Below are 12185 nucleotides of genomic sequence, written 5' to 3' on the forward strand. Positions count from 1 at the left end.
ATGTTACATTGTCCTTTTTGCCACTCTCCTATTGCCCAAATAAACACTGATGTAAGACAAGCACCTCACTAATGCAGTTTGATAATCATGTTCATGTTCCTCCCTAGGGTCCACAAGGAATTCCTGGTATAATGGGACCAAAAGGGGAGAAGGTAAGTGTCTGTTGTTATGGAGCTTGTTGTGGTTTTGAGGAGCAAAGAAGCAGGGGAGGGTGTTCAGTTTTTTCTTTGTCTGTTTAGTGAATGGTGAACCTTATGAATGGAGGGTTTAGCTTTAATTTGAATGTAAAGCTATGAATTGGCTTGAAGCTATAATTTGAAACTTGGCCTTCCTGTGGTCATTTTCTGTCTTGAAATACATTTTATGTCTTCTTGTGACCTCTGTTTAGGGTAAGCTTTGAGAAAGCATCTCAGGTACAAGAGTCAGCAATGTTCCTGACCCAGAGGCCTTTGAGCTCCCTGTCCCTCTGGGAGGATGTGAGGAGCAGAGCTCTCCCATGCAGTGTGAATTGTATGGGACAGCTCAGGTATTGAAGATGGCCTGTATGTTAAAATATGTTTTCAGATGTGCAAAGGTTTGTTCCATAATGATGCTTAAAGAGCCTTATAGCTGGAGCTGAGCACCCAATTGTGTGATTTGTTATACAAGCAGTTGACTGTAGATTTAGGGCTGAGTACACAGGAAAAACCAAGGAGCTCTGATACAATATTTTTTCTCATTTTACCTCTGTAAACACAGTCTTGAGCATGAAGATATTCAGTATTTTGTTTGGTTGTATTTGTTTATTTGTTTGTTTGTTTGGGGATGGGGATGTTGTGGGATTGCTTGTTTGTTTTTTAATGAAAATGCATTTATGCATTGCCTTAAGAGCCACTGTGCTTCATGTGGTGCCTACAATACTGATATATTCCTTTCTCTGGCAGGGGGAGATTGGCAGGCCTGGAAGAAAGGTATGAGCAAAGGTGCTGTCTGAGAAATTCATCTAATATTTAATAGCAGCTGCCAGACAGGGATGCAGACAAGAGTTCAGGAAAATTAGCTAATGTGGAAGTTTAGCCTGTTTGTGCTTTTGTCACTGGCACACAGAGTGGATGTAGGATCTCCAGGTGCAGGGCTGGAGAGCTGCCCCAGCTGGCTTGAATTTGACAAATTCCCTGAGTAAAAGCACAGAGAGAAGCCAAAGAGTGGGAGATCACCTGAAGTGTCTGTGTGGACAGGGGAAGCAGACTAAGGGAGCTATTATAAAAGATCTACCAAAAAATCCCAAAACAAAATCAAACTTTTTATCCTCCAAAGTCTAAACAAGGCTCAGCCAGCTACCCCGAAGGAGAAACAACCATTAATGATTACCCTCCCAGAGCTCTGGCACCAATGCAATATGCTGACTACAATCCTATGCTTGGTGACATATGAGCCCTGATATATTGTCAAAAATATGTGCCCCTACATGTGATGAAACAGAATATGTTATCTCAGTCACTAAGTACATCCATTTAATGTAATTAACTTTAAAGAAGACAGAAATGCAGGATGAAATCAGAGATATGCAGGGGGTGGTCACTAACTAGGAAAAGAAGTACCCTTCTAATAATATACCAAGGATTTTGACACCTTTCTAATAATATACCAAGGACTTTGACACCAACTACCAATCAGTAATTCAAATAAATATAAAACACATAAACAGAATAGGTAATTTTCTTTAATCTATTTTCAAATGTCCTACAGTAAACAAAAATATTATTAATATAAATTAAAGGGTTCAAAACAGCAAGGTGTTTGAAAGAGTAATATACAAACCTACAAAAAAGTGCTAAACTTTAAGTACAGTACATCAACACTTAGTCTTCTGACAAAAACAAGTAGGTTCTGAAAGGGAAGTCACTCAGCTTGGAAATAAAACTGTACAACCCTTATTAAAAGCTGTCTGGCCCTGAGAGTTCACTTTTGGCCTTGAATGTCATGATGGCATTTCTGACATCATATTGCCAAGCAGTGTAATGAAGAATAGCATTTATCTGCAGCATTTTAGGAGATATTCAAAGAGTGATTTACAGGCAGCAACTAAAACAGATAAATAACTGTATTTACATATGTAGTTATTGCCAGTCATATAGTATTTAATAAAGAGAAATTATACCAGCAATGTAGGACTGTTCAGAGTAAGGTTTGGTTGTGCTCTCAACATAAATTGGATTTGTATGGATATAAGTATATGTTGGTATTTTTATATTTTCCCCCCTGTCTGCAGCAGTGACCTGTGCAGGAATGGTGTTTAATGAATCATTGTAATCAATGTTTTCCCTTCAAGGGCAGACCAGGACCCCCGGGTGTCCCTGGGATGCCAGGACCCATAGGATGGCCTGGACCTGTGGGACCCAAGGTAAGGCTAAAATCATGGAATAAACTGTTCCACATCACAATCAGAACACAAGAGTTGTCTTGGGAAATCTCTAAAGAGCTGCTTGCAGGAGGCTGGGAAGTTGTAGCAGTGCAAGGACACTCTGTGCTTGTCCCCTTACACTGCTCTGCAAAGTCTAGGGTTAGGTTACTCCACCTTCATCCAGACCCTGTAGCACTTCTTATGTGGATTAAACATGTCAAAGGGAAATTGAAAATTAATACAGTGAAGGCTGATGTCTCACTGGTGTCTCACAATCACACAAACAGTGTTTCTAAACTGATTGCTATCATTATGAATATTCCTTGTGAGGATCCCTTTGCCTGAAGGTGTACTGTGTATGTGATCAGAGGGAAAATACCAGGCTGATATCAAGGGAAAGAGATGACAAACCCTGAGAATGGCTGATCACATCTCTGAAGTTCATTCCCGTACAAACAATTTTTATTTTTATTAACCAACAGCAGAAGAAATGACACAACACACTTTGCTACTGCAAAGTGGCTTCTTCACCTGCATTTGTTACAAAAAACTTCAGAATAGTCCTTTGCTAAGTAGTGGCTTATGCAAAAGGTGTAACAGCTCTTCTCAGGAGCTGAGGTTTATGGAGCTTCTACTGGGGCTTTTGAGACAACTTGCTTTTCTTCAATCCAGAATGCAGGAGGCTACAGGACTGCACACAACACCTAGTTTGAAACTGTTTTCTGTAAATCCTTGACTCTTCATTTGCTCTGTGAGGGTTGATGCCCCCACCCCAGAGGATGTGATGCATTAACTCTTGATACTGCAAAATAATAGGAGGTGCCTTGTGAATTCAAGCCACATCTGGGAAGCAGACTCTCAAGATCTCCACAAACATGTTAGATGAAGAATATTGTTTTATTGTAGGTGGGGATGTAGGCAAGCAGCAAAATAGTATGTACTTAAAAGAAATCAATGTTCACTTTGAACTGTGAGATGGGAAATGGTTCCCCCCACAAACACATTGTGTGCTATGATTTCCCACAGCAGGAGCAGTGAGGGTAGAGGAAAGGTTCAATCAACCCCTTCCTTCATAGTCTTAGTGAAGAAAGAGAGCAAAGCAGACAGAAAACTCACACACTCAGTCTTCTCCTTGTATAGGCATTAGTTTCATTTATGTAATCTTCCTAATTTTGATTAATCTCCTTTGTCTCATTAGTCTAGATTAGTCTATTACTTTGCTTTTTCATCCCACTTCTAGAAGCATCCCTTATATTCAGTAGTAATACTTCTCCCTATACTTTAACTGCAAGTCCTACTTGCTGTTTGATTATGATTCTTCTGCTTTTATTGTCTCTTCTGATACTGGTCTCCTCTGTTCTTTAGCTGGGTTCACAATTTCATTTCTTCTGGTCTTTATAAATTTCATTTTCCTGCCTGTCAGTGAAGGCTCCAGTTGAACACAGTGCATATCTCTGTGGTCACTTCAATTAGTTGTGTCTCTCTTTCCTTTCTCCCCACCTCTGATCTTCACCAACTTCCAATACTCTTCTTCACCATAGATATTTGCTGCATCCCCATCTTGCTGTAAATCTCCAGTAAGCTGCTGTTTCTGGTTTTTAAACTCCTCTGTGGATATTTGCTATTTCTTCAGCTGTGTCTTGTCTTCTGTCACTTTGACACAGCCTTACTTTAATCCTTATTTCATCTTCTTCATTCCTTCAAGTCTTTTCTGACCTTCTGCAGGGGCAGCAGCCAATGGGAAAATCCTCTCCATTTCTCAGACAGTGAAAGCCAAAGGAGAGTAAGAGCTAAATGTATTCTGCTGGTGGCACTGCTGCATGTCTGGGGGTCTACTCTGTATTTCTCACCAGATATAATTAGCTGATGGCAGCCAGAGAAGTGGTTGTAAAACTTTTTCATGGTTTACTGGCTCCAAATGACAGGGTGCCTCAGAATCACAATAACAGCAGTCACTGTGCCTTCACAAGCCATGAGGCATGCAGCAAAATGCCTTTCTTTTCTGCAGCTCAGTGGAGGTGATGCTGGGTAGAGACAATGCACTTTCATGCTGAAAAGAATGCACTGCAGATGGTGGCTTGCTTGCATGTCCTTTAATAACATCTGGGAAGTCTGAAACAAAAGTTACCCACATCAGAAAATGCAAACAGAAGAGTAGGATAACAGGTGAGGGCTCAGGCAGAATATAATTGCAGCATAGATCCCTGTCCACAACCCTACACCAAGGTGAGGCTTAACTATTTGACATAAAACCTGAACCACTGAACTGTCAGGCATTCAAGTGTGACCTCATCAGAGAGCCACATTCAATAACTCTCTTTATTGACCCCTTTAGGGTGAAAAGGGAGAGTTGGGTGTGATGGGATTGCCAGGTACAAGAGGACCAATGGGCTCCAAGGTTTGTTAACCAAACACTGCTTTTTCAGACACTGGTTTCTAACGCTCTGCTGACAGCTGCTTCCCTCACAAATTTTCTGGAAAGCATTTGTCAAGATATATGTTTCTACTAGAGATAAAAAAATATGTTCTACATGAAGCAAGGTTGTGTTGTCTGTTTGGGCTTGGCTGTGTTTTTGGCTTTTCACAAAAATGCTTTGGTATAAATTTTTAAAAGCAAGCTCAGATGTAACTGTATCCCACTAGAGAAATGGAGTTCTTAAGCATATCTGCAGCATTAAATCATGTCTGCAATGTTTTCCACTTGCCTTATAAGACTGTGGAGATCATTTTGGTCTCCTACTGGAAATAGGCATATGCACTGACAGCTGAAATAATTATGTAATCAGTTTATTCAAATAAAAGATTGGAAAAAAAGAACTGAACACCTTTGTTTATTCTGTTTCTTTAAGAGAAACCCAGTTTTATATTAATGATCACACTAGATTACTTAAGTATAACTTTAGTATATTTCCTGGGGAAAAAAACAATAACCAAAAACTAAAACTGAAGAGGAAGATTATTGTTTAAATTATTTTAGATTAATAATTGTGGCATCTAATGCATTATTTACTATCAGTTACATTTTATTTCACTTATTTCAATTTCAAAGCATAATCAAAGCTGCTGGCTTTAACCTGGCTTTTTCATAATGGCTTTTTGGGCTGAGTTGTCTTGCCTTTAATTCAAATTTCACAGTTCTGTTTCAGTGCAATTTTAGGAGCTATAAATATTCATTTGCCTTTACATGTTGATGCAATTAATTGTTTGTGCTTCGTTCTTTTTCTTCACTTCAAAGTTTCAAAGTCCGGCTTCTTGGGTGATCTTGAAAGCGAGAAGCATTAAAATATCTGTCATTCCCTTTAGGGTTTTCCTGGAACTAGAGGAGAAAAGGTCAGTGTGACAACAGAATAATACATAATTTAACATTTGGAAACATGTTAAAAAAAGAAAAGTAACTGTAGAAATGAGGTTGAATTTTGATGAAGTCTAAAAGTCCCGCTGAGAAATGAAAACACGTGTTGAGAAGGAGCACAGAAGGGCTTGTGCTGGGGTGCTGAAGAAGTGAGTTTTACACCCTGTATCCTCATGATCAAGTTGCTGCAGGGAAACTCACTACAGGTTCCCCATCATGGGTAAAATAATCCTTAATTGTTGGTCTGGTTCAGTTAGGTGGCACATGCTGTGGCACTGAGACACTTTGTACTCTAAGGTCTTACAGTGGGACCTGAACTGGGGAAAGAAGCCAATTGGAGGGAAAAAAAAATCAAATTTGAAAGTATTATGTCAAGGAAAACATGTATTTTAATGTAATTATCTGGGGAGAATGAGTCCCTACAGTCCTCAGCATCAGTTCTGTTATGATATCAGTAATGAAGCATATCACTCTGAAGATATTGCTGTATTCTGTTGACTTCAATAACTTATTGTATAGGAAAAATATTTTTTCTTCTTCATGAAATGGTAGTAATTAGGCTGTTGTTCCCCTGTTATCTCTCTTCAGGGATCCAGAGGCGACAGAGGTGACAAAGGAGTCAAAGGAGACCCGGTAATTCTCTTTTCCAGATGGCTGTGAATGTGCATCTGGGGATCAATGTGCTTCTGACAGGGGAAAACAGGAGGGGCATGGGGGAAAGAGCCTGCAAGCATCTTCCAGGGAGGGCAGGAGTGCTGAGGGAGAGCAGTGGCTCCTCCTGCTGTGAGGGTGGTGGGGCAGCTCCATGTCTGTGTGCCCCAGCCCAGTGTGCAGGCATTGATCAGCCACAGGAGCATTTCCCTGGAGAGCATCCTGCCCCTCCTGGGCTCTGCAGCCCAGAACAACGGCAGCTCCCCAAAATGCTTCCAGCTGGTGATGTGATAATACCAGTGGCTTGGGAGCTCTTTCAACTAAGAAAGAGAAAATAAACTGCTTTTGCTGCAAATGGAGAAATGTTATTCCCAAATGCAGGCTTTGGGAGCTGTCCAGGTAGCAGAGCTGCCTGCAGACAAGAGAGCAATTGGGATGATTTTGCCAGAGAAAGAGAAACTGGCAGCAAGGATCAGACAGAGGAGTCATGGCACCATACAAGGAGCCTCATAGTAAAATTTTGCTTATAAATCTCCACCTGCTGCATTCCCTGCAGTGCTGAGTGCAGGGGTTTTCAACCAAATAGCCACACATGGCACTTGGTTTTTTTCCTTCCAAGGAAGGTGCTGCTTTGTCAAAGATCACTACATATTTTCTGATTATTTTTCTCCTTTGACTTTGTAGGGAGAAATAGGCTTCCCTGGAATGCTGGGACAAAAAGTAAGTGGGTGTGATATGTTGGGCAGCTGTGTTAAATGCTGAGACAGGGTCAATTAGTGGATTCAGGGACTTCCCAGACAGTGTAAGACATTGAAGGTCTTGCTTGACTCAGTGACCAGCACTGCCTGGACTTGATCAAATTCTTTAGGCTTTTTAGCTGAATAGAAAAACTCAGATTTAGTTCTTTGGTGTTGTTTCTCTTTTTTTTCTCCAGACTGCTTGTTTAGTCATAATCTTCCTCCTGCTTAACTGTCCTTATTGCTAGAGTTTTATACACTTGAAACTAATAAATATTTCCTTCTTGATACTCTGAAACAAAATGGCACTAGAGTATATAGCACTGATAACCCTGGCCAGTTTTTATGTCATCATTATTCTGTACTCAAAAAACAATCCAAATTCAGGTACTGGCTTATAGAAAACCTAAAGGTGGATAATTTTCTGACATAATCAAATCAAGTGTCTGAAATGAGAATAGGAAGTTGCTTCTAGGGAGATTAGAAGATGAGTGAATTCACCTTCCTTTCCCTAAGTGTTTTCATCACATGTGCATCTTAACAGCAAAGCAAGATATTGCAAAGGGGTCAGAGAGCTTTCCCAGCCTTGACCTCTCCAAATCTGTGTGTGTTTCTGATCTCATTTGGCCTTTTCCTTAGGAAAGGATTTTTCATGGGTATGTGTGTAAATTGTATGAGCTTTTTTTCACTTTACATTTTGTTTTAAAATATTTGTTTTAAAATATTGTATTACAATTTTGGATTTCTACTAAAGAAATGGTGCCAGCATTATCTAGAGGGATCATGTGAATGAAAGCAATGTGCATCTGCTGTATAGCAGATATATATATATACACATATATATATTTATATAGGCAGGTATAACCATGTACTCACCTCCTGCTTCCTTCCCTCTGCAACCACCAAGGGAGAGATGGGCCCCAAGGGACAGTCTGGAGTGCCAGGACACAGAGGACCCATAGGAAGACCTGGAAAACGAGGCAAACAAGTAGGACCATGGTGTTTCCTCTTCTTGTGACTCATGGCATCTGTGTGATTGTGTGGTCTAAGCTCTTGTACCATGCACAGGGAGTGGAGAGAAGCCATGGAACACTTCACAGGCTGCAAAGAGTTACAGCCTCAGCTTTAGGGCTGGGGTCTTGTCTGCAGCATCCAGCTCTCAGCCCATGTAGCATGGGAAAAGTTGTTTTTATCCTGGATTGGTTATGAACTCTTTTAATATAATTTGAGCAGATCTTGAAGGCTTCCTTTGAATCCTAAGCAACACAGAGCTATGGTCCCAGCCCCACCTGACAGCTAGGCAGCTCAAAATTGTGCTAGCAGAGCTATATTTTCAGAGTTTCAAATGAATTGTAGAGACTTGGAATTGTGTGTAAATTGGATACTGACTCTACCAATACAGCATTTCAATGTAGAAGCTTAGCTGGAAGTAGTTAATTTGCAATCTTGTGATGCCAGCAGGGCAAGAAAAGACACATCCCTGTTTCACTCCTGTTCTAATGAGAGCATCTGAGGTGATAAAACAGCCAGTGTGGGGTAAAAAGAAAATTTGGGTGTTAGTGAGGAAATAATAGGTCCCCAAGTAAGGAAGGTATGTGCAATGTAAGTCTGCTAGGTGACCCACAATAAACATTTTTCAATCCTACACTTGTCAGGTTTGAAAAGTTGGTGAGTGCTCTTCGCTGGTTTTGAGCAGTTTGCTTTACTTATTTTTTTTTTTAACTCAGTTCATCTGTCCTGCCTATGTGCTGTGGAATATCTTTCCACAGCATGTGGCAAGAGAAGATGCAGTGCCTGCAGATCAACTTGATCACCATCCCTATTTGACCTTAGACATTTTGTCACCTTACACAATAGCTTAATAAAAACGTGGTGACATAACCATGTCATAATTTAAAGCAACACTCAGTGTGACTAAAAGAACTGTAGCCTGGCCCTAGACTGGTGTTTCCAGTCCCAAGGCTCAGCACACAAACCCCTTTCTGGTGCTTTGGAGGCAATCTTGACATTGATTCAGCATGAAAAGAGAGGTTTCCTTCTCTGTAACTTGTGAACTTGCTATTTCCTTTCTTCTTTTCTAATCCTTTGAAAAAATTGGGAGTGGCATTTGAAGGCTGTGGGTCTGGCTGCCACCTTGAAGTGCTGTAGCTGTCTGGCTGTTTGCTCAGCTGAGAGGATAATTTCCACCAGCATGGGGCCATTTCCTGTCTCCTGATCCATGCCTAGATAAAAGCAGCTAAATTAAGCAGGTGTCACTTCCACTTGCATTTTGAGATATGTCTTGATTATCTCACTGACATCTTTAACTCTCCTTGCCTCTGGGACAAGCTTTTCCTGAAAGGTGGCCAGGAGCTGGGAGTCACAAGTCACAGCCTTAGGCTGCTGACTGAGATAAAACACCCAAGGCTTTATAACTTGGGAACTGACCCCAAGCAAACCCAGCTCTAGAGTTTCAGTCTTGAGAAGGAGGAATGACTTAGGGCTTTAGGTAATGCTACTTTGAAAGAAACACAAATATTGTCAATAAGAAAAGCTTCTCTGAATGTTGTGGGCACATGAGAGAGGTAAACAAGGCAAAAAAACTGAAGATCAACCCTTGCCGTTATTATTTAATCCATCAGTGCTAAGCAGGACAGCATTAAGCAGTCATCCCTCCAAAGCAGGGGACACAGAAAACAGCTTGTTTTCAGCCAGCACACATCCAACTGGCACCATCTTGCCTCTGTCAAATTGCTGTTGTGGGGGAAAGAGATTTCCCACAGTCTTCTTTGGGGCTCCAAAATCCTGGTCTGCTAGTTCTGTGTTGCATTATGTAAGAAGCAATTAGAGATCAGCATCACTGACATTCACATAAATCTTGAAGTATTTTTATGGCTCAGAGCTTACCTAATAGGATTAAGCAAAACAAATATTCAATTAGTTCTTTATAGGCCATGGCAAAATCAGCCTTCCTCTGCTGCAGTGGTGCAAATGACATTCAAACATATCAATGGGATGTAATATATTATATAACAACAATTATTTCAGCATATATTACTATATATGCTTTGCTACTCCTAAATCAGACATGCAACCATTCATTGTATGATTCTGAATGCACATTAACCTGAAATTACACCATCTTCAAGGAAATAATCTCCTTTGTCATTAAAAGAAAGCTTACATTGTATACATCATTTTTATTATGCTAAATAATCTTTGCTGTTACATAAAAATCAAGTCAGATATTTCAACTTCAAGCTATGTAATAAACTTTTGAAATATAAAGCTGAGAAATCCAAGCCTTGGAGAGTGTATGAGCAGGAAGGTAAATATAGTTATTTTAATAAGTGTCACCGTATTAAATTCAGGAGCAAAAAATGAGAAGGTGCCAAACAGTTCTAGGTTGAAACTTCCAAATGCCTAAGGGTATGGCTGCACAAACAAGCTCCCATGAGGCAAATTAGGGCTGATTTTTGAGAATATTAGTTATTGTGTGATAACTGTGTGTAAGCCCCTCTCCCACAGGTAATTTTGCAGCATTTACTATTTGTTTGGCTGCCAGAGGGACAGCATTTCTCAGCATGGTGCTGCTAAACATTAACCTGTACTTGCCAGGCTGAGCCCTTGTCTGGCTTGTGATCATTTGTTATTGTAATATACCCACTGTTATCATAGCTATACCCATGGTGAAAGTCAGAGAGATACAGGAATCCAGGTACCCCAAACATTCTGAAAATAGTGTGAGTGTCAAAGTCATTAGTGAGCTCCTGGAAGGCTGGGACTGGGAAATGTCACTGTGGAAGCCCTTGACAGTTCTTCAGTGATTTTCCCCTTTCTTTCCCAGCAGAACTCACTCCTAGAGAGTTACAAGGGTTAAAAAGGCATCATTATAGAAAGGCTATCAAATGATTGAAGTCAGAGCAGAGTGATTCCTGACTCCTCACAGGACAGGTGCCTGTGGCCATTCCCATTTGGGATCAGAAGTCCTGCCATGGCATGCCTTTCTGTCTCCATGTAGGAGAGGAGAACCCTTGCTCCCTGAGGTGGTGTCCATGAAGCTCATGCTTCTTCTGGCTTCCTTCTTAAATGGGAAGCCAGTGCTGGCTGGGAGAGGTTGTTTGTTACTGACAGCTTGGCCAAGGAATGGATGTCACTTCTCTTCTAGGGACTCAAGGGAGACATTGGACCTGCAGGTGTCATGGGCCCCCCTGGCAGACCTGGTCCTGTTGGCCAGCCTGGCCCCCCTGGACCCTCAGGATTAGGTAAGCCAAGAATGAGGTGACCTCCCCAAAAGTGTCCCTGCTCCCCAGCCCCTCCTGGCTCATCAGCCCCTCTGCACAAAGTGCTGCAGGGCTTTGTTTGCTTCTCCATCGATGGCAAGGAGAGGATTCCTCCTGCAGGCAGGTCATGCTGTCCTCTCCATTATAAGGACTCTATACTTTGCTTTAAAGCCTTCTTTATGGCTTCTGATGTTTCAGATAAAACCAGAACTAAAGTCTATGTGGTCCCTGAGGGCTTTTTGTAGATGGGGACAATGAAAAGCCATCTGGCAGTCTTGGAGAGACTAGGGAATCTCCATCATCAAAGGTCTGCTTCTCCAGATATCCTGGCTTACAGTGAAAAACTGTGATTTCTAATCAGCCAGGACATGTTCACCCTGTGGAGCTCTGCAAGAGAAAAACAGATGAGATTCAAGTTATAGTGTCTTTAAGGAAAGAAGGGAAGAGAATGGAAAGGAATAGGAGTCGGGGAAAAAAGAGCAGTGGAGAAAAACTCTCTGTCTAGTTAAGTACTTGAGATCTATGCTTACTGTAACTGTGTGCTGCAGAAATTATGAGAAAAACATCATAATAACATAATTGTACATCCTCAGAGCTGTGCATGCACACGAACCCTGGTCAGCTTGGACATGGACATGAAGGCAATACATGAGCCACAGTACACAGTGTCCCCTTCCTTTCTGCTTTCCCTTTTCCTTCCCTTGCTTGCATTAGCAGACAGGAGGTGTCTTCTTGTGGTGGTGTGGAAATGGAACATCTGTGAAGCTGGGCACAGCTTCAGAATCCCCATAAATCTCATG

At 41.2% G+C, this 12185-nt stretch overlaps 1 protein-coding gene across 1 annotated transcript in view; it reads left to right on the forward strand.

The window, feature by feature from the left end:
- Positions 1-12185, forward strand: part of COLQ (collagen like tail subunit of asymmetric acetylcholinesterase) — a 45544-nt gene that overhangs the window by 17031 nt on the left and 16328 nt on the right. Inside the window, exons 4-12 of the mRNA XM_056483401.1 lie at positions 108-152; positions 924-950; positions 2312-2383; positions 4719-4781; positions 5687-5713; positions 6324-6368; positions 7071-7106; positions 8031-8111; positions 11271-11367. Coding sequence (XP_056339376.1) covers positions 108-152; positions 924-950; positions 2312-2383; positions 4719-4781; positions 5687-5713; positions 6324-6368; positions 7071-7106; positions 8031-8111; positions 11271-11367 — 493 coding nt within the window. The remainder of the gene's footprint in view (positions 1-107; positions 153-923; positions 951-2311; positions 2384-4718; positions 4782-5686; positions 5714-6323; positions 6369-7070; positions 7107-8030; positions 8112-11270; positions 11368-12185) is intronic.

This window comes from Oenanthe melanoleuca, chromosome 2, assembly GCF_029582105.1.
Source record: "Oenanthe melanoleuca isolate GR-GAL-2019-014 chromosome 2, OMel1.0, whole genome shotgun sequence".
NCBI lineage: Eukaryota > Metazoa > Chordata > Aves > Passeriformes > Muscicapidae > Oenanthe > Oenanthe melanoleuca.